This window comes from Beta vulgaris, chromosome 4 (assembly GCF_026745355.1).
Source record: "Beta vulgaris subsp. vulgaris cultivar EL10 chromosome 4, EL10.2, whole genome shotgun sequence".
Lineage (NCBI taxonomy): Eukaryota > Viridiplantae > Streptophyta > Magnoliopsida > Caryophyllales > Amaranthaceae > Beta > Beta vulgaris.
In genome coordinates this window covers 2067722-2091648 of record NC_079205.1, presented here as the reverse complement: position 1 = coordinate 2091648, position 23927 = coordinate 2067722, and the positions used below count along the sequence as shown (strand labels likewise).

Sequence of the window (23927 nt, the reverse complement as noted above, 5' to 3'; positions counted from 1 at the left end):
GGCAAGAGTGAAAAAGTAAATATAACTATTAAAAAGAAGTAGAGGGAGTATGTAATTAAAGTACCACAAGAATAAGAAGTTTGAGTGAGCGTAAGTTAATCTCGAAGATATACAAACTTTGTATCTCGAGTGGTATTTTTGTAAATAAGTGTCACTAACATTAAGTCATATGGGCTCGATATTAATTCTTGATTTTCCTTTTTTACGATAAAAAATCGCAGCTAACTACATATTTGATCCCCATAACTTAATATTAGTAACATTTTAGACAAAAGTGCCACTTGATTTACATTATTTGTACATGTTCGAGATGGATATTTTCTGTATTTTTTGGGTTAAACCTACAAAGAAGGTTTTTCTTTAATTACTGAAGTATGTTCGCTTGTAAACCCCTTGCCCTTGTAGTGGCGGCATTTAATACTTAATTCAACGACAGTGCTTGTGTCCATATCAAAAGTTGTTAGAATGCGTATTGGGTATAATATGTTACATCATATTGTATAACAAAATCTCACACGTGTTAACTAATATAATTGTTTCAGGTCATTATAAAACTCTTCCATATTATTATTGGTACAAAACCTAATTATCGCGGGGGATGGGTTGTTAAACCACCACTTATGATTTTAGGTTGTAGGTTGGGGGTGGGTTGTTAACCATCACTTATTGTTTTAGGTTATAGGTTGGGGTTGTGTTGTTATCCATCACTTATGGTTTTAGGTTGGGGATAGGTTATTACACTATCACTTTTCTACATTTTTGTTATATTTGGTGTATTAAAAGTAATGTACCTTACAAAAATTATCTAAAATAACATCGGCATTCTATTTCTTGATATTATAAATTACCTATAAGGTAACTTGTTAAATATTAGACTATTTATTATCACAAATAAACAACAAAACTTCTCTCTTTTCTGATCAAATTAGAAGAAGTAAATAACCGTTTCAAGTAATTTTTCCTTATTAAATAAGGAAAACAATTTCTTATTCTACAAGGGCAATTTTACTCTCCCTTTTCTATCTTAAACTAGCTAGTATTTCAACTAAGCATTGCTACGGGTGGTATTTTTTTCTCAACTTCATATGTATTTTTTAAAATTCGCATAAAAATATAATAGAGAAAACTCAAAATTTAAGAGGTACATATATAATAATGTGGATATTTAAAGCAAGATTAGAAGTCGGTTGAGATGGTAATTGTGTTACATATAATATCAAAGACGTCACACGTTCAAATCTTGTATATACTATCAAACTAAATAGATGTATTGGTGAAGTCTACAAGAAAAGAAAATAGAGCGAAATCACTGTCATGATATTACTATTAATTCCAATCAAAACTAATATGGCTCATTGGCTCTTCAACATGTAACAGTTTAAAGAACACCTTCGTAGTTATTAACGCTTTAGGTGTTGTTTGGTTGGAAGCTATTTCCCTTGGAAATACAAATTCCTAGGAAATACATTATGGGTGTTGTGTTTGGTTGGAGGGAAATGAGAAAAGCATAGGAAATACAAATTCCAAGGGAAATAGAATTTCCTATGAAACATGGGAAATAACTCACCAAGCCCCCCTTGGTGAGTAATTTCCTAGGAAATGCAATTTCCTATAGTGTCAACCAAACAATTTTGTCTAATTCCTAGGAAATTAACAAGGGAAAGAATTTCCCATGAAATATAAATTCCCATGGGAAATTACTTCCCATGTGAACCAAACGATGCCTTATTATTAAATTATCAACCCAACTACCCAAGCTATGTTGCAGAGATATAAATTAGTTTGTAATATTTTTTTTGCCTCGCATACACTACCCCTCTGAGAAGTCAATATACATTTATCAAATTCGTCAAGAGCAATTATGTTTGTAAGGCATGCAAAGTCATCGTTTGCAGAGTAACTTGTAAGTATAGCAATGCAATGTATATGCTCCTTAGATATGTTATCTACATCTCGATCTGGGGTCAGTTTGTCAAAGACTTGTACATATTATTTGATATAAAATGACTTGTACATAGTATTTGATATAAAAATGACTTGTACATATTATGACTTTCTGAGTATACATTATTAATAAATGTCAATTTATTTCGGTGTAAAAAGATGCCTTAGCTTATTAATGATTTGTACAAGTCATTTTAAGTCAAATAATGCAAATGCATCGATTAATTTTCAAAGAATTGCCGTGAAGGGTTGTCATGTTTGGTGACGCATCACCTATGAAAATAAAGTACCAAAAAGAATACGATGTTTTATATATTGTGTGCAAGTACCTGCAAAATTTTTTTTTCCTTTTTTCCTTGAAGTGTACTTTCTTTGTTTTTTATCCTTTTCATTTTTTATGTGCATCTCTTATTTTATATCTTGAAAATTACAGAACTTTTATTATATACTCCCTCTGTTTTTTTTATCATTCCTACTTTTCTGTACGCGTCTTCCAATGCACGTTTTAAAACTTAAATATCTTTCATTATATATTAGTAAAAATTATAACGATTGAATATTAATAAAGTACTAATTGAGACGAATCAAACAAGACCCAACATGACTATGTTTTTTCTTATAAATTGAGAACATTTGAGAAGATTCTCTCTATGCATGAATAGTGTCAAGATTCCAAGTGAGAAAGATAAAAAAAAACAGAGGGAGTATTTAATAAAAATTATAACGATTAAATATTAATAAAGTATTACTTGAAACGGATCAAACAAGACTCCTCATGACTATATTTTTTTCTTATATATTGAGAATATTCTCTCTAATTATAAATAGTGTCAAGATTTCAAGTGAGAAAAAGATAAAAAAAAAAACAAAGGGATGTATTTGCTTGTAACCTTTGCACTTATAATCAGGGCATATAATACTTCAAAGGGAGTGCTTATTTATATCCAACAGTTGTTATGTTGGAGTAATTAAATCAAGTGGTGAGCTTTCTCATATTCACTAGAGAATTCTAGGGTTCAATTCCTACCTCAAGCATTTGCTTGGGATTGTTAAGGCGGGGGGGTGTATGGTTGTAATTGGTCTCAGGGTGAGGGCCATGTGCAAGGGCAACCTAATTGATTTATTATTACGTATTAAAAAACAGTTGTCATGTTGGTATATTGTCATTTTTTTCGGCTGAATTCTTGTGATTTGTGCCTGATAAGGTGATCGGTGAAATCCATTTTCGAGGTGAAAAATACGTTTATGTCTCGGGATGCTTACTATCAAAATTGGCATATACATTTGTAGTTGCTTCGACCAGATTCTCGTGATTCCCCCCCCCCCCCACACAATGATATATGGACATCATTTCCAAAAAACACGTCGTTTTCAAGGTCAAGAAACGTCTCGAAATGCTCACTTTGAAAGTTGTCATATTGCTACATTTTTCGCTCGAATTCTTGTGATTCATGTCTCATAAGGGTGCATTTTTGTCGCTTGGATTCTTGTGATTCGTGTCTCATAAGGGTGGTCGGCGAGTGCATTTAAAAAGATGCTATTTTAGAGGTCAAAAACACTTTTTCCATCTAGTGATTTTTTGGTACTTGTTTTGATTACATTCTCGTGATACGTACCCTACAAGGGTGGTCGATGGAGTCCTTTAATTTTTTTTGGAAATTTAACATTGTTTTCGAGGTCGAAACACATTTTTGTTCATCTCGAGATATGTTCTCTTGATTCAACTGCTGGTAGAGCACATGTGTTGTGAATTAATAAAAGCGGAAAAAAACCGACTCATTGTTTAGGTTAAGGGTCAAAAGGGTACAAGTACAGGAAATACTACTTAATGGTTGGATAATTTACTTAAAAAAGAAATGGTGGGATTATTAAAAAATAATCAACACGTTGAACAAAATCGAAAAGGATTGGATTATATCGTAATCGAAATTTTTAATTTTGTATTATTATTTCAAATACATTTTTTGTCCGTCTACCACCATATTCGTTCTATGTCTAAAATTTTATCTTAATGGTTGCGTGACAAGTGATCTAGGTCCTTTTATATTGAACGTGGAGCTAGGTCTATTAGAGCAGCTCCAACGGTAAACATGAAGTCCCAGCTTGCAATTTTCATATAGTTGGAGCTAGTAGTTTTATTGTTGGAGTGAAAGCAAGTTTGTTGCTTTGGGAAGCCAACTAGCTCCACAAAGCTACTTGCTTTGTCTATTTTTTGTGGGCTCCACTTCCACTTTTCTCTTTCACATTTTACTTTTCAGTACATTTTCTATGTATAATAGGAGACTTGTGGGACCTACAAAAACTACAAGTGGTTGTAGTTTTCTAATGGGAGAGGTTGTAGTTTGGGAATGTTGTAGTTTGGAAATCTGATGTGGCACAAAAAGCTACAAGTGATTGTAGCTTGCCATTGTATTTGCTCTTAACTAATTAGGACTTAGAGGAACAATATTGGTGTAAAAATAGGATCCCCATTTGAGGAAAAATGAGGAAAGGAACCTTCCCACCAATGTCATATGGGTTCTATTAATTGAAAAAAATTTGGGAACACTAATAAATATGAAACCTCCCAATAATTCAAACCAATGACAGCACACCAAGTGGAAGTGTAGCACTGCACTCTCTCTTCAGCAGATTTTAAAAGAATAAAATTGACGTAACCTATCACAAAACGCCACTTGGCAGACCCTTTGAGCTGCTGCATGGGAAGCAACCGTGTCGCACCATGTGTCTTTCCTCCAACTTTTTTAGCAGTAATACCATTTACAAAATAACGTAACTTTTAAATATAATAAAATTTAAAAAAATTATACTAAAACGGTCACATTTTTTAATACTTTATAAATAGAGATCAATCTTGATATATCTTCAACACTTTAAAAGTTTCATAATTTATCATTTTTATCTCTTATTAAGTAGTAGTATTTCATAAATCTTATTTGATAAATATCAATGTCAATAATTATGAACATTAAAACCGAGTTAATTATTATTATAATTAGCAATTAGTGTAATTATTAGTAAAATAATCATATTTATTAACATTAATCGGATAAATTAGTGTAATTAGTAATTAGCGATTACCCTAGTATAATAAAAAATTCAATCTTAAATGATTCTTGTTTCAAATTCACAAACATACAAATCAAGTTAATATCCACATACGGAGCAAGAATACAATACATAATGTCAGATTCACAAAACAAATTAATTAAACTCAATTAACAACGGAAAAAAGCACAATTAATAAATTGAAAAATCAAACACTTGATATTTGACTTCAGTAACAACGCCATGTTCACGAGCAATCAAAATCCTCAAGAACAGGCCAAGCTGATCACCTGTCTACTTAGAACACATGTATAAAACACACCCCAAAACTAGGATCGTCCAATATTAAATTATAATTGAAATTGTTTTTATTATGGGAGGGATACTTAATTGGTACTGTTCTTATGAATGTTTCCTTCCCATTATCACAATCCACAAAGTCAACACTCAACACCTCTCCTTTCTCACGAGCAAACATAACACGATAATAAGTTTTGATAACTATAGTGTATAGACTGTAGGAGTTAAGGCTTGGAAAAGCCTTGGCTCATTTTCTTGTTTGTCCCACATTGCTTGTGGGAGGGAGTTTTCTCATGTTTATATACTTCCTCCCTCCTTCCATCTATTGAGTTGTGACTAGAGATGCTTTTGTGGTTGGATGATATGTTGGGTTTGGGCTTGCTATCACACACGCGCGCGCCGCCCGCCCGGACCGGGCCAGGGCCATGGGCCATGGGCCATGGGCCATGGGCCATGGGCCATGGGCCATGGGCCATGGGCCATGGGCCATGGGCCTTGGGCCTTGGGCCTTGGGCCTTGGGCCTTGGGCCTTGGGCCTTGGGCCTTGGGCTTTGGGCTTTGGGCTTTGGGCTTTGGGGAATAAACTTAACTTAACTAAAGTTTTGGACCCGGGAGCTACGCGTATGTGGCCGTTGGAATTCTGTAACGTTTTACCGTTACAGTATTCATGGCAATCCCTAATTATCCGCCCATTGATTTCTGTCTTGATTACTATCCGTTTTTGGCTTGATTCTTCCCTATAGTGCTATTCTCTAAAGCTTAGTTTGCTAGTGGTGGCATTCTGAGCTACTGTGTTAACCTTGGGGAGCATTCCGGCCAAGATCGATAACCACCAGTGTCGGGCCGTAATCGCTTTCAAGTCAGTGATCTCCTATCACGGCACAGTATTTGAAAGCTTATTTTCAGTCCCTTGATGGAAATAACTACAAACGCTGGGCTCAAAAACTTCTTATGTTTTTCGAGCAACTGGATATTGACTATGTCTTGTTCAGTGACTGTCCCACTGCCATTACGGCTACTGCTGATTCAATTCTCCTTCTGCTGCTGTCATTAAACAGAATGAGGATAAAATTCTGAAATATGAAAAAGATAATAAAACAGTTCGTTTCCATCTCCTTAATCTGATGACTAATAATTTGTTTGATTTGTTCATGGTTCATAAGTCATCAAACTGATTTGGGAGGCCCTTGAGAAAAAATATGGGGCTGATGATGCTGGGAAACAGAAATACGTTGTAGGAAAGTGGCTGCTTTCCAAATGGTTGATGACAAACCTGTCATGGACCAAGTTCATGTCTTGAGAATCTGTGTGCTGATGTTTTAAATGAGGACATGAAAATTTGTGAGGTTTTCCAGGCCAATGTTCTGCTGGAAAATTTCCTCCTTCCTGGAGGGAGTTCCGTAACAATCTGAAACATAGGAAAGAGTTCCTGCTCTTCAGGATCTAATCAGTCAATGAGGATCGAAGAGGCCAACCGAATCAAGGATAATCAGGACTCGGTTCTTGTCAATGTTACCAAAGCCAATCTGGTGGAATCTGCTTGCTGCGCCAGGTTCTGACAAGTTCAAGGGTAAGGGTAAGAAGGTGTTCAACAAGGGTAAGAAGCAAGGAAAAGTGAACAAACCAAGTGGTAAGATTCAAAAGAAGACTTTGTGTATGCTATGTGTGTGGAAAGCCTGATCATAAGGCTTACCAATGCCTCAACGCCAAGGTTCTGTCCAAAAAGAAACTCCTCAAGCTAACCTTGCTGTTTCGGATGAAGTTATTGCTGCTGTGGTTGTTGAAGCAAATCTGGTCGAAAATCGTTCTGACTGGATTCTGGACACCGGGGCTTCAAGGCATTTCTGTTCGAACAAGGAGCTGCTCCATGACTTCCAGGATGCAACAGAAGGTGAGTGCGTCTACATGGGGAAGCAGCAACTGCTGGAGTGCTTGGACATGGAAAGGTCACTCTAAAACTTACCTCTGGAAAAACCCTCTCCCTTTCAAATGTCTTGTATGTTCCTACTATGCGTCGTAACCTAGTGTCTGGTGCCTTGTTAAACAAAGCTGGTTTGAAAATTGTTTTTGAGGCTGACAAGGTTGTAATGACTCGTGGTGGGGAATTTGTGGGGAAAGGGTATCTGATGGGGGTTTGTTTATTTTAAATGTTCTTCTGTATCTGCTATTAATAAAACTTTTGTGGTTCTGCTATATTGCTGAGCTTAATTATATTGACTTAGGTCTGTTAGCTGAGTCTTAATTATGGACGGTACATGTGAATGTTGCTTCTATTAAGAGACTAAGGACCTTAGAATTGATTCCTAATCTGTCCTCAACCGAGTTTTCTAAGTGTCCTATTTGTGTTGAAGCAAAATTTACCAAGAAACCTTGCAAAACTGTGACTCAAAGGACCACCCAACTTCTAGAATTGGTTCATACAGACTTAGCTGACTTTCAGAACACTAGAAGTAGAGGAGGAAAATTCTGGTATATTTCCTTTGTTGATGATTACTCGAGGTTCACTAAGTTATACCTTCTTAAGACCAAAAGTGAGGCAGGGGAAGTTTTTTGAAGTATAAGCCGAGGTAGAAAACCAACTTGATAGGAAAATCAAGAGGGTTAGGTCTGATAGGGGTAGAGAATATGAGAACTTCTCTTGGAATGACCATTGTGAGAAATTGGGAATCATTCATGAACTTAGTGCTCCTTATGTACCCCAACAAAATGGTATAGCTGAAAGGAAAAATAGGTCCTTGAAAAATATGATGAATGCTATGCTTGTAAGTTCTGGGTTGCCTGATGAAATGTGGGGGAAGCTGTTCTTTCAGCTTGTCATGTTCTTAACCGAGTTCCTCACAAAAATTAGATAAGACCCCTTATGAGCTATGGAAGGGTTATCCTCCAAACTTGAGTTTTCTAGAGTGTGGGGGTGTCTAGCCAAAGTTGGGCTTCCTGACTATAAAAAGTCAAACATAGGACCTAAGACTTTTGATGCTGTATTCATTGGTTATGCTCATGCTGCATATAGATTCATGTCTTTGAGTGATAGGTCTATCTGTGAGTACAGAGATGCTGATTTTTTGAACATGTTTTCCTTTGAAAAAAGGTGATGTTGCATCTGTGCCTTCTTGTTCTTCTCCTGCTGTTGATTTATCTACTTGTTCTACGCATGATGTTCTACCTACTTGTGATACTCCTGCTGATTTGACTTTGAGTAGTAGTTCAGTTGACATGCATGCTAGTAGTTCTCTGTCGTAGATGAGCCTAGGAGAAGTAAGAGACCTAGAGTAGCAAAAGACTTTGGTTCTGATTTTGTTACTGCTTTTCTATCTGAAAGTTCTTGTGTTGACTTGTTGAGTGATGAACTAGTTTATGCTTTCATGATAGAAGAGGACCCAAAGACCTTTGATGAGGCAATGAGATCTGTGGATGCCAGTTTTTGGAAAGAGGCCATTAAGAGCGAGTTAGATTCCATAGTGTCTAACTCTACTTGGGAGTTGACTGACTTACCTAAGGGATCAAAGACCATAGATAGTAAATGGATCTTTAAAAAGAAATTGAGACCTGATGGAACTATCGAGAGGTTTAAAGCTAGGCTTGTCATCAGGGGCTTCACTCAGAGGAAAGGACTAGATTACTTTGACACTTATTCTCCTGTGACTAAGATAGCCACTATTAGGACCCTGCTTGCTCTTGCTGCTATTCATGACTTAGTTATACATCAGATGGATGTTAAGACTGCTTTCCTGAATGGTGACTTAGAGGAGGAGATTTACATGTCTCAACCTGAGGGTTTCGTGGTGTTAGGTCAAGAAGATAAAGTGTGCAAATTGAGGAAGTCCTTATATGGTCTCAAACAAGCACCAAAACAATGGTATGAAAAATTTGATAGTACTGTGGTGTCAAATGGTTTCATTGTAAACAATTCTGATTCTTGTGTTTATTCAAAATTGATAGGATCAGATTGTGTGATTATATGTCTTTATGTGGATGACATGCTGATTTTTGGTAACAACTTAAAGGTGGTTAATGATACTAAACTTTTCTTGTCTTCAAAATTTGAGATGAAAGATTTGGGGGAAGCTGATGTGATTTTAGGAGTCAGACTTAAGAGAGTCTCCGGTCGCATTTCCCTTAGCCAGTCTCATTATGTGGAAAAGGTGCTTAAAAAGTTTAATTCCTTTGATGTTGTTCCAGTGAGTTCTCCCTATGATTCTAGTATTCATTTGACCAAGAACTTAGGTGAAAGTGTCTCTCAAAGTGAATATGCGAAAATCATAGGTAGTTTGATGTACCTCATGAACTGTACTCGACCTGACATAGCTTATGCAGTGAGTAGACTTAGTAGATATACACATAACCCTAGTAATGAACACTGGAGTGCCTTCATCGTCTTCTCAGATACCTAAAAGGAACTGTTGATTTTTTTTGCACTATTCTAAATTTCCTGCTGTTCTTGAAGGATTTTGTGATGCAAACTGGGTATCTGGTAATGATGAGATCAGTTCAACTAGTGGCTATGTGTTTACCCTTGGTGGTGGTGCTATATCGTGGAAGTCTTCGAAACAGACTTGTATAGCACGTTCCACCATGGAGTCTGAGTTCATTGCCCTCGAGTTGGCAGGGCAAGAAGCTGAATGGTTGAGAAACTTGTTGTTTGATGTTCCTTATGGGGTGGACAGGTTCACCTGTCTCTCTTCATTGTGATTCTCAAGCAGCCATTGGTGTTGCTAAGAACAGTGTCTACAATGGTAAGAAAGAGACACATACGGATCAGACATGGAGTCGTCAAACAACTCCTGAAAAATGGGTGATTTCTTTGGACTATGTGAGGTCCGAAAGAAATCTTGCAGACCCCTTTACTAAGGGGTTATCTAGGAGAGTTGTCCTAGAGTCGTCGAGGGGGATGGGGCTAAAGCCCATTAGTTGAGATCTTATGGTGGATACCCGTTTGTGGTCAAACGAAGCCATGAAATCTTAACTTGCACTACATTTCCCATCCCTATGACACATGGTAGTGCTTTTATCCATAGCCTATTGGTGGTGCTTCTGAGACGCACTTGATGGATATACATTGAGAGGTTGAGCATTTTGCTCTTAATAGTTCCATATCCCTCGGGGTGGTGTTATTGAGAAACACTTGATGGACTACCTACGTAAGTGTGGAGGTTAAGCCGCCTTCTATGAAAGACTGGGCTGTCTTTCTAGAGCACTTATTAGACCCAAGGAATGCGCATGGCTATAAAGCGCTTGTGATGTATCGCGGAGATTGCACGATCTTAAGGTAGGTATGTGTTGTGGGGGTCTCAACGGAACTCTGGTGAGTTCAAGAGTAATTCACTCACTAGATAGTAAGTTGTTGCCTCATTTCACTATGCATCAATTCAAATCGAAAGATATTGGTGCTTAAGTACTTTCCTTTCCTTACCCAGGAATTTCTTTTGCTTTTCTGAGCCTTTGTGGGGATTGTGGAGTTAAGGCTTGGAAAAGCCTTGGCTCATTTTCTTGTTTGTCCCACATTGCTTGTGGGAGGGATTTCTTCATGTTTATATACTTCCTCCCTCCTTCCATCTATTGAGTTGTGACTAGAGATGCTTTTGTGGTTGGATGATATGTTGGTTTGGGCTTGCTATCACACACGCGCGCGCGCCCGCCCGGACCGGCCAGGGCCAGGGCCTGGCCATGGGCCATGGGCCATGGGCCATGGGCCATGGCTTGGGCTTTGGGCTTTGGGGAATAAACTTAACTTAACTAAAGTTTTGGACCCGGGAGCTACGCGTATGTGGCCGTTGGAATTCTGTAACGTTTTACCGTTACAGTATTCATGGCAATCCCTAATTATCCGCCCATTGATTTCTGTCTTGATTACTATCCGTTTTTGGCTTGATTCTTCCCTATAAAATCAGAGCCATTCTGTTCAGTCAGATATACACAAAACAACAAACACTCTTCTCTCTTCTCTTCTCTTCTCTCTTCCTGGGTTTTCGTGCTATTCTCTAAAGCTTAGTTTGCTAGTGGTGGCATTCTGAGCTACTGTGTTAACCTTGGGGAGCATTCCGGCCAAGATCGATAACCACCAGTGTCGGGCCGTAATCGCTTTCAAGTCAGTGATCTCCTATCACGGCACAGTATTTGAAAGCTTATTTTCTGCCTTTGCGAACCGATTATTCCAACATAGACTATAGTAGTTTAGTCAATAGTGTGATATTTATTGCATAATTCTCCTTTTATATATGAACATCATGTGATATTTTAGTGTGTTGGCATCACCTTCGATTCCACAAATTTTGGGATCGAGCCTCACTTCTTATTAAGAGGAATCTTCAATTTTTCCCCCTTTTTGCAAATGACTTCATCTTACCTTAAAAAAAGTTCTCCTTTTATATCCTAACGATTTTTCTTTAAATTTATGTTTTTGTTTTAAAAAGATCTTTTTACTGTTTCTAAATTTCCTATTCAGAAAGGTATGTTTCCTTTCAATAAGGGGTGAAAAAGATACAACCTAATTGATCCACATACTCGTGAAAAAAGTAATAAATCTAAAATTTCAAATTTTAATTGGATGAGTACCCGACTCAGCTTTAAGGAAAATACAGGTTGAATAATTGGCCACCTGTTTTAGTAAAACCATTCCTGATTACCCTTGAAAAGTAATTTTTAAATACACAAAGGCTATATGATGTAGTAGAATAATTTTTTTTTAAAGGTAAGAAGAAATTCTCTATGTAACTAAGTTGTTGTTTTGGTATTCATGCCTTGGTTTTTTGAAGGATTCCAATATAGTTGGTTTGCCTTTTCCTTGGTATGTTTAGGATGTATTTGGTTGATGATCTATATAATTGTTTCTTACTTAGCAAAAAAAGAAAAAAGAAAAAATTCTCAAGATTGTCTCGTAAATGTCCCTGCCTCCTACCTAGAGGCACATTATTACAATTTACAAACCAGACACCCCAACTCCCCTTCCCCTTAAATCCCAAGTAAATACTTGTGGTAGGAATTGATTCTTAGACTTTTTTTGATCCATATGAGTCACGAAGATAGTACCAAGTACAAAGAAAAGGAGGACGGATTCGAACCTGTGACTTATCGTTCACAGCACCTCAATATTAACCAATAGGCCAAGACATCCATAGTATTGAACCCTAAATTTTATTAGCGAAGATATATATAATGAAAAAACACACAACTTGAGCCAACCCAAATTCTTATGATGTAATAGTATAAGAAAATAAGGGTCCCACTTATATAATATATTATAGCTCAGCTAAGAAAAATCTAATTTTTGCATAAAATTAAATTTATTGAAGCCAAAATAATTAAAAAGAAAGGAAGACTTAAAAAAAAGGGAGTCTTTTGTTTATATATCCTTGTAATTAAGTCATAGCCTCATCAGCATTCAGCCATCTTACGGAGAACCTTAACATTCAACTTCTGCATCATCTGTTGTGAGCTTCATCATCCATCACAATGGTAACTAAATTGTTTACTTTTGCTCTAATATTTACTTCAAAATTAGATCTATTTCCTCCTTATTCTTTGAAATTTATTGTTTAGTATTTCTATGCAGAGTACTGATAGGCATGGGCCATATGGTTGTAACAATTCACCAAATTGGAGATTAGTGCTTGAGAGTACAGATATTATTAAGGAAGTGATCATTTACCATGGATACATTGTGGACGCAATCGGGTTCGTCGTAGCTGATAATCATGGGAGAACTACCACTCAAGTTTTTGGTGGCAATGGTGGAAACCATTCCAAGGTAAACTTTATAGTTGACTTTTTATGTTCTCTACTCTTTATCTTACATTTGAGGTACCAGAATTATTGTTTTTAACTAATCGAAATTAAATCTAAGTTTATGATTTATTTGCAGTACTTAGAGTTGTTTTTTTTTTTTGGTTATGTTGAATCTTTACTAATAGTGACAAATGGAATATTAATAGTTATCGATTGATATTCATTTTAGCTAAATAAAACTAATTTAAACAATTCCTTTACAAAAAAATATACTAATGTAAACAATTTATTAATTTGGACTTAGTTTATACTGGTATTAATATTAGTATTAACTTTCGTTTGTTTAGAATGAAAATAGAATGAACTTGATTTTTATTTTCCAGCAAAATATATTACATTCGTCTCTTTTTAATAGTTAAACTCTACTTTTTCATGGTTGTTAATGTAAAGGTTTGAACATTAATACCTTTAAATTTGCATTTGTTAAAAAAAATAAATATAAAGTTGATATTCCAAAAGTACATATCGACACGAATCAAACAAGATCTCGCATGACTTAATTTTTCCTTATCCATTAATTATAAATGATAGTTAAACATTAGTTTATGAATAGTGTCAAAACTTAAAGTATAACCATTTAAAAGAAACAAATGGAGTATAAATTTGTAATATAAATTAGAATTTTTTTTTGTTTTTCGAATGATTTTTTGTCACAAAAATTGATGAATAGATGAAGAGGGGCCATGAAATGATGGGGGGAACAAGTAGAGGTGAACTTAAGTAGCCCGGCCCCAAAAATTCCTGAGTTTTTGGGACAGAATTTTCAAGCCAGATTTTAATCTTTTTTGGATGAATATTTAGGCAGCTCAAAATTGATATTTTAGTTTAAATTTATCCCGACCCAATTTTTGCCAATAAGGTAGCTATGTTTGAATTGAAATACTGGTTTTAGGCACAAAGTTGGCCAAAAGTTTGGCCTGGCCCAACATATGTTTTGGTTCAGAGCAATATAAATCATGAGTTATCCTGGTATAGGTTTCCTAAAAAAAAAATGAGATATAGGAGTATTTGTCCGTAAGGATGTTTTAAGTTGGTTCTCTGATTGAAGGGTTTTCCTAAATTTTCTCTCTTTATAAAAAAAAAAGAGATATAGGAGTATTACGAGTATAATCTATCTATATATATACTTCATCTATTCTGAATTAAATACAACAATTCCACTTTTTTTACTATTCACACTTTTCATTTTAACTAAGGTTTGTGATTTATACATAATGAAAAACATAATCAAGTGAGATCTAGTTAGATTCGTCTCGCGATGTACTTTCATAAAACGTAATTTTTATAATTTTTACTCATATGTAATTATAGATATTTGTGGTCAAAATAATGCATCGGCATGCGTAAAAGTGGATTTGTTGCATTTAATTCGGAACGGGGGAAGTATCTAAGACCAAGACATGCAAACAAATGTCATGCTGCCACATGTACTCTCCTCTTCTCCACACAATCAAATGAGATATTAAACAATAAAAATGTGTATTCAAGACTCAAATCCATGACTTCTCATTTGATATGCTAATGCACTAACCAGCTACACTATAATACTCATGTTGGTCTTTATGTGGAGAAAAATCATCTAAAGACAATATTTCTGTTTTTGAACACTTTAGATGCACATCAGTAAATAATCCGGAGCATATAGCCGGGACAAAACTGATTTATACTATATATCCTATAATTTTGTTACACTAATCTTATATTTTTTTGCTGAGTAGATTACATTGAGGTCTGGAGAATACATAACACAAGTTTCCGGGAATTATGGGATATATTCTTACACTAACAGCTATGTTATCGGATCGTTAACCATACGCACTAACTTAGGTGCATATGGGCCATATGGTTTGACAAAAGCTATGCTGTCTGCTACATCCTTTTCGTCGCCAGTTATATTACACTTTCCAATAGTAGAATTCTTTGGAAGACAGGACGGCGTCTATCTCCAATCTATTGGATTTTCTGTAAGAAAGGTCAGATCTATTTTCAAGTTTGATGAGTTCCTTAACAGCGCTATTTATTATTAGATTATGAAATGATAACTCACCATATTATAAATGGATTGTTTTCCTAATGTTGAATGTAAGCATTTTTTTATCATTTAATAAACATGTGGCGCGTTATATATATATAAATTAATAAACCAGTTGGTCCTGTAAGAGATCGCGTAATTTAAACTTAAAATTAGGCATGATCCAAGTCCAATATTAAAAAAGAACATGTCACTTTTTTTTTTAATATAATGACTGGTTTAATTTATTTATGGACCAGTTAAATCTATTCGGTAATGACATTCTTTAACTCATTCAGTTACTAGTTTAATCCATTTAGTGACTAGTTTAATCCGTTCGGTAAGACTATCAAGTTAGTTTTTTGAAATCATCTGATGTAGTTCGAGAATCAAGAAAACAAAGGAAGGAAAAGAGAAAAGATAATTAGGATAGTGTTGGGTTAGAGTGAAATCTAACGAACTTGTTAGAAAAATTCAGTCTTAGATTCGTCTAATCTTATGTTAAAATTAGACCGTCTATTATAATAAATTGTGTTAATGAATATCATATAATAACATCATTTTTTATCATCTGATTTGAAACAAGAAGTTTTTGGTGCATTCCTTCTTAGTATTCTAAAATAGTTTCCTAACTAAGGCGGGCATCTTGTCATATGTTATATAATCTCTTATGAACCAAAAAAATTAAGGTCGGGACATCTTGTCATGTTATGTTATATAAGCTCTTATGAAACAAAAAAAAAACTAAAGTCAGGACATCTTGTCATATGTTATATAAGCTCTTGTTAACCAAACAAAAAAGGCTGAGGTCGGGACATCTTGTCGTATGTTATATAAGCTCTTCTTAACCAAAAAATTAAGGCCGGGACATCGTGCCATATGTTATATAAGGTCTTCTTAACAGAAAAAACTAAGATCGGGACATCTTGTCATATGTTATATAAGCTCTTGTTAACCAAACAAAAAAAAACTAAGGTTGGGACATCTTATGGTATATTATATAAGTTCTTCATAAATAGAAAAAAAGTCAAGTGGGGTTATTTTGTCATATGCAGGGGCCTAGTCTGGAAGAAAAGAAGGCAAGAGAAAGGGCAGAAGAAAAAAAGAAACAAGAGGAAGAAAAGAAGGCAAGAGAAAAGGCAGAACAAGAGGAAGAAAAGAAGGCAAGAGAAAAAGCAGAAGAAAAAAAGAGACAAGAGGAAGAAAAGAGGGCAAGAGAAAAGGCAGAAGAAAAAAAGAAACAAGAGGAAGAAAAGAAGGCAAGAGAAATAGCAGAAGAAAAAAAGAAACAAGAGGAAGAAAAGAAGGCAAGAGAAAAGGCAGAGGAAAAAAAGAAACAAGAGGAAGAAAAGAAGGCAAGAGAAAAGGCAGAGGAAAAAAAGAAACAAGAGGAAGAAAAGAAGGCAAGAGAAAAGGTAGAAGAAAAAAAGAAACAAGAGGAAAAAAAGAAGGGAGATCCGATGGAAGAGAGGAGCGATAACAAAAGAGGTAGCATTGCATTTTTTGCAACCTATCGGCCACCAGTTGCACTTGACATATACTCAGCGCCTGATCAACCAAAATCTCGCCACGACGAAGTGCTAATGACCGACGGAATGGCCTACAACTACAACGGTCAAGTCATACCACCACTGGCACTCAAGACTATGCTAAAGCGTCCACTGATGGCTTCCCATGGCACTGAGGACGATGTCGATTCTGGTCGACTATCGGGCCTTATCTTCGTGTCGGAACGAACCAACAGCCTCGAGACGCTTCACATAGCTCTTCTCTTCCAAGATCAGCCACCCAAAGTGTTTAACTTTGCTGAAGTTTACGATACTTTTAAGGGTGTTCGCATGGAAGATAGTGGTTGTATTGCTGGTAACTATCTTATCTATGTCTCTACTATGGAGCCTGCCTCCGAGCCTCACCAGCCTTGGACTGCTGTTTATAAAACCAATCTCACAACAGCAATAACTGAACGGCTCACCCTAAAAGGTTTGCAGCTAGCATTTCCTCATTTTAATTAGTGTCATATACCTTCCATCATCGTTATTAAGCAATAGTTTTAGTATTGATTAAGTGCTAATTGATAGAGTATAAATCTATTCCTGGGGCCACAACCATCAGCTTAAGCTTTTGGTTAAGTTGGTCCTTTGACATGGTATCAAGAGCCAGCGTGACAAAAAGGTCACGGGTTCGAATCTCACCCACCCCTCCTTTCTCAGTGAAATATTTAGCGTCGGGTATAAGAGAGACTTGTGCTGCATCCACACTTCAAGCCCAAAGGGCTCTTGCGTGAGGGGGCATGATATATAGAGTATAAATCTATTCCTGGGACCTCAACCATCAGCTTAAGCTTTTGGTTAAGTTGGTCCTTTGACACTAACGAGTTCAGTAGAGAGAACATATACTCCTCAGTCCCAAAATATAGTTCTCATTTCTCTTTCACGATAATTTATGCAAGTAGAATCTAAGAGTGATAGTAAAGATTTTTTGTTTATTTAAATAAATGTTGTATGGGAAAAGATGATTTTAGGAGAGAGAATGGAGAATAATTAGTGAAAGAACATTAATTGTAACATTTTGATTGAATAAACAAAGAAAAAAATAAAATTCAATAAGCAAATAAATGATGGGACACAGTTTTTCTTTCTAGACAAATTACAGAAAAATGTAAAACTAAATATGAAAATGAAAACTATATTTTGAAACACCCAAATGAAAATGGGAACTATATTTTGAAACGGAGTTATTTGCAGATGTATGTTTTTCTTACCTGAATAAGTTGACATATTTGATAATTGATAATAACAAGTTAACAACCTTAACATATTATAAGATTCCTTATAAAAAAAAACTTAAAATAGTATAAATTAGAAAAAAAACCTTTTTACATTTACTAATATATTATTTTGGATCCACCTCAGATAGTCACTACGATTATTAGCCCACGTACCATGCATCACCTTGGGATGGTAATGGACTAATGGTTGGTGGGCAAGGGTTGACGATCGTGGATGATAATGGGATTAGTTCTTTTTTAAAAAATTTTAGATAAAAAATTATGTACTATTTAATAATGTAAAAGGCATAATCTGGTCATTTTTCTTCTCACACACTAGGCTTTTTTCTTAATTATATGGACTTCTGCCTTGACTTTCGCATCTATGATCTACAAATAGTTGAATTGCATATTTGTGACTACATAAGACCGTCTCTATTTTAAAGAATAATCTAGGACTATCATTAATACGATAATATTTTCATTCGTACGGGGTTGGTTTGCTTTCAATTGCGTCATGATGCAAGGAAGGAAATATGATAAAGAATAGAAGGGAATTATTTGTTTTCTTCGTGGTTGCTAAAAGCCATTTCACTATTTCTATGTTTGTAATTATGAGCAATGATATTCCCATATCGGATATGTGGGCCAATACCATAATATTTATGTAATTTTTATGACAAAAGTAATATTAAAAAATTATAAATTTTTTGTTTTTCATAATTGTTTTGGGGGCTTGTTAGTTGAAATCTTATATCATATCCTAACAATATCTTATCATATCAGTTAGCTATTAAATCATATCTGGACTACATCTAATCATATCAAGTAAATGGTATTGGAAAAGTTTCCCCATACCGGATATGGGACTATACTTTCTCTTGTAATCATTAACTTGTTGAAAAATTATATAGTTGGTCTTGTAAAGAGACTGCGTACTTTAATTTTAAAATTAGGCAATTTGTTCAAGTTCAATATTAAGAAAAGAATAGATTATTTTTCTAAATAGAGTGATTAGTTTAATCTATTTAGTGACACCAATTTTTCTATTTACTAACCAGTTATATCCATTCAGTTTCACATTCTTTAAAGCATTCACTGACTAGATTAATTCATTTATTGACTAGTTTAATCCATGTAGTAAGATTGTTGTGTTATTTTTTAAATTGTCTGTTGTAGTTTGGGAGTCTAATAATTTGATGGATACTAACTACTACTTGGTATATCTTAATAATAATTAAATACTCCGTCGTGTTTAATATTTATTCTGTTGGGGTCCCCTTTCGGGGAACCCTGTGATAAGAAGAATTTCCTCTGGGAAGTACTTGCACAGAGTCACTGACCCAGAGGCTAAATCCCCCACCCCCGACAACATTGAACTTTTTTCTTCCAACAACATTTGAACCGTGGTTCTCATGTGGGAGATGGGAAGCCATAACATTGGATCCAACGAACCTTGGTCCATCGTGTATATATTGATATTAGTAGATTTAATACAATCTCACAACTCAAGGCACCAGTATAGGTTGTGTTGATCTTATTATAACCTTGAATCAACAGGGCAAGCAGATTTGAGTCCATCAGTATCACCAGACGGAAAGAGGATAGCAGTTGCATCATTCCAAAGAAAGGCAGGTTGGGATGGTGAAATTGAGGATCTAAAGACTAGCATCTTTGTTATGAACGTCGATCGACCCTTAAACCGTCAATTAGTTGTCGTTGATGGTGGTTGGCCAACTTGGGGAAGTGACAATGTCCTATTTTTCCATCGCAACATTGAGAAGGTAAAAATAGAGAAACGTTGGGGGGTGTTTCGAGTCGACTTACGTGTGGGTTCGACATCGATTACTCGTGTTACCCCGGAAGAGATCAGTGCTATGACTCCGGCAGCAATCGACGAGACTAGAGTGGTTGTTGCCACACTTCGTCGAAGATTCACATTTGATGAGCAAGATGAACGTGAAGAAGACCAGTATCGACACATTGAGATTTTTGATATGAACAAACCACTTGATCAATCCACAAAAATCACTCAAATAACCAGGTCAATGGCTGACCACTTCAATCCTTTTGTGATAGATGACAACAAGGGTGGGAAGCGTATTGGTTATCATCGTTGCAACAGTGATAAAGTTAACGCGGTACGTTTGGATCAATTCTTTATTTGTTGTTTGATATATAGTAAATTATGTAGGTAATAGAAATTTACATGATTTTCTATATTGGGTAGTTGTTTGGTTGACAGGAAGTGGGGAAAATGGGGCAATGAAAATTGCTGGGAAATTGAAATTAACGTGGGAATTTATTTACCTAGCCCGGCCCCCTTGGTTATTCAAAATTCCCACATCAATTCATGAGAATTGGAAATTCCTTTAAGTCAACCAAACGGTTAAGGTGTTAACCCACATGTGAGCTTGTCCCATATTAAAGAAAAAGAAAGAGACTGACAAACATATAAGCTATAATGGGCTAATCCTCCTATTGCCAATTGGTTTTAGGATGTAACCTCATCTGGGCTTATGTGTGGTCACTCTCTCCTCTAGTGTCGGCATGTATGTGCAGGCCCAATGATATATTTGTCACAAACACATTAGTCAACTTCATATTAGGTACAAAAGGGAAGTAACTTTCTAGTAAATGGAACTTCCCATGAAAATCAAATTTCCATGTATACCAAACTTTGCCTGAAAATTTATAATATAATGTGCAATTTAAGGATATTAAAAAATCATTTTAAAAAAATCATGTTAAATTTTGATTTTACAATATAAAACACCAAAAGGATAGAGATTTGGCCCGTATATAATTGAAGTATTTAACCAAACAATTGGATTCAAACTTTGGCCTTTAAATGAGTGGTAAGTTACTTTAACACTTTTTTTAGACGTCTTTGAGTTTAAAAGTCTTTACTAGAGTGTCCAAGGGACTCAAAAATGAGAGAGAAGAAGATCTCTTTCCAAGAACAAAACTTGCGTGACTTTTTATTATCTTACATTACTTCTTTATATCCTTTCTATAAATGTATAAAATATTGACTAGCTTGATTTTGACAGTATAATGTTGTTGAGAAAGATTTCTACAAGCTACAATCTCCAAATCCAGATATAGGAGTAATCAGGGTTTCAGGAGTCTTTCCATCAATTTCAAAATGTGGCACGAAGCTTGCATTCGTTGATAATGAGTTCAAGGCTGTTTGGGTAGCCGACGACAAGGGGTTACATATGGTTTACAAGGTATATAGTCCTTCGAATATGACTTTGACGTTCAAATTTACTGATAAAAAACGATCTATTATTTCACCTGTTCTTTTTGTATTGCAATAATGGGTTCGAGCATGGTTTTAAAAAAGTGAAAAAGGTGTGAAGTCTAGCATAAAAGTATCCGTATTTCCTTAATTAACTAGAGTAGAAGAATTATTAGCCTACGAGAATATTTATAGTACACCTGGGTGTACCATGCTTATGGTACACCCAAGACTATTTTCTCCAAATGAACAAATGAGCAAACATTTCTACTTATTTAAGAAAATGAGCACACACTTTTATTACAAAATGAGCAAAATGAGCAAATGAGTACATGAGCAAAATGCCTATATGAGCAAATTTGGTGTCAAATGAGCACCTGAAGTTCTAATTTATTACAAAAATACCCTGGGTGTGCTCATTGTACACCCGGGTGTACCATGAGTGGACTCTTAGCCCACTTACTAATTATTAGCAACTAGGTCTAACTATTAGGAAAACTGTTTGACTAAATTTGGAGCATAATCCAGCACAGTTATAAAACGTTCTTCCTGAGTGGATGCTACCCACTCACAATAATATACTTTTTTTTCAAAAAGTTAACTTTATGTAGAAAAAAACTTTCCATTAATTAAAAATATAAAAGGCAACCTTTAGTCAGAGAATAAATATGTGATCTCTACCAAACAGTAAAAAACTGTATCGATTTGCGTGTCTCGTTCAGTTTTTCTCACAAAAAGTACAACTTGTTATATACGAGAATCCCTTTTTTGTGTGTTCACAACACCTTGTCTTACTGAGCTAACGGATATCGCATTCGAGATCGCGAAAATGCGATTTCTTCATTGCACCTTTAAGCTAAAGAGATTCTTAGCCAGGGAATCTTGCATCAGTAAGGTTCATTGGTCACTTATAGGATTTGCAAAAGACACAGTTATCTTTTTGATTATTGAAAAATCAACCCTTATTTATTTGTTTGAGACACTTGTTATTGTTAAATTAACTCCTCTTTATATATGTAAATATGTTGAAATGACAATATTTTTGTTTGTTGACACTTTCGCCGCTCATGATAAGATGAGCGCTTTATCTTTTCTCGTCTATTTCTGGGTCATTGACAAGTCTAGAGTATGATGCAGAGAAACGACTCAAACAGTATTTTTTCGCCCGTGTGGAGCAATGGACAAGACATACTCTATGTATGTGTCGGACCTTCTTTCAACTTAAAGGCAACAGTTCAAATATTGGCTATTGTCAATGTCTCTGCCGAGAAAAGAGATTTCAAATGGCTGACAGCAAAGGGTTTCAATAGTGCTTTTCCATCTACCAATGCAGACGGTAACAAACTCTACTAGTCGTTTCTTCTTCCCATATATCAAACATTGTCGAATTATATACATATACATATACATATACATATACATAAAGGTTGCATTGTAAATTGTTATTGGTTCATAATAATTCAGGGACGAGGCTAGTTTATCGATCTACAAAGGACGGGCCGAAAAATCTATACATAATGGAGAATGCACTACTAGGGGAATTCGAGGGTGCCAAAGTAACAAGACTAACCGAAGGTAATTGGACAGACACACATTGCCAATGGTCTCCTAAGCAAGATTGGATAGTATTCGCATCGAATCGTTCTAATCCCACGGCAAAAACACCTCAAGATCTACCTGATCCAGGATTCTTTGGAGTGTACTTAGTGAAGGCAAATGATAAAACTGTGGTGGTGAAAGTGATGGACAGTGGATATACTTATCTAGGAGATTTATTTCCGGGACATGTAAACCATCCATTTTTTAGCCCGGACGGAGAGAGTCTTGTTGTGGCAGCAGATCTTGCTGCTGTGTCGTGTGATCCGGTGTCGATGCCTCTGTTCGTGCACTCGGTTAGACCTTATGGAGATATCTTTATCCTTGATATCAATCGTGATGACATATATAAGAATGAAAATCTAAAGAAGTTCACTCGTGTTACACATAGTAAGTATGAGAATTCTACTGCTACTTGGACAATGACTTCGACTAAGGACTTGCATGCAAAATGGAATGTACGAATTGCCGGTAATGATGATGCCAAGAGATACAGACCTGAATGCCCATATGTGCATAAAGGTGGAGCTGAAAGCTTTCACATGACTGGCCATTTATGCATTCCAGATAAACGATGTTGCTAGAGAGAACTCTGATTCCCTATGATTTGATGCGTTTAAATTCCAATAAATGGTTGTTGTCTTGTAGGTGCTGATTGTTCTGTTGCAAATTTAATTAGCATTGTGGATTGGCAAAATAATTTACTTTGGTGTTGGTTTTTTTTAATTGGTCTAGTTAAATAAAGCGCTTTTTTCTCTTGGACTATACTGTATTACATGTTTGGATCTTGAATAATTTTTGTGTCTTCTTAAGAATGAAGAATGAACAAATCAAGGTCTGTTTATTTGAAGGATTACTTTTAATTACTAATCCAGCAATGTTAACTTTACATCTTCAATCTTGAAGCGACTCTCTGCAAGGTTCAATGATATATGACAAATAGCTACTAATGTTAGACCATTGTTGGTTCAAAGGTGGATCCAGGATTTCAGGTTAGGAGTAGTGTGATTTTGAGATACAATTGAATATTTAAAAACAAATTTTATTGCGTTACAAAATCTAAATATATACAAACTCAAAGCAATTTAATAAAAGAAAATTACAATTGTTCTAGATTTGAGTCCTAGTATCTGAAGTAGATCCAAATTCTAGGTCACCCTCTTCATTTTGAGAGATGGAGGAACACTAGTTGAGCAAGTAAAAATTAGTTGGCTTGGTTGAGTTGGATGAAGATT

General features: G+C 35.5%; 1 protein-coding gene across 2 annotated transcripts; it reads left to right on the top strand.

Annotated features, from left to right (window-relative positions):
• The first annotated feature begins 12582 nt into the window (after positions 1–12582).
• On the top strand, positions 12583–23457 carry LOC104891772 (uncharacterized). 2 transcript variants are annotated; one of them, XM_048642512.2, is made up of 8 exons: positions 12583–12744; positions 12842–13036; positions 14793–15047; positions 16141–17065; positions 19413–19993; positions 20906–21085; positions 22234–22432; positions 22561–23457. In XM_048642512.2, exons 1-8 carry the CDS (start codon positions 12742–12744, stop codon positions 23274–23276), a joined length of 3054 nt encoding a protein of 1017 aa, XP_048498469.1. In that variant the 5' UTR covers positions 12583–12741; the 3' UTR covers positions 23277–23457. The 2 variants fall into 2 exon arrangements, with proteins under 2 accessions (XP_048498469.1, XP_010675829.2); XM_010677527.4 differs by having other exon boundaries at positions 12600–12744; positions 12829–13036.
• The last annotated feature ends 470 nt before the right edge of the window (positions 23458–23927 follow it).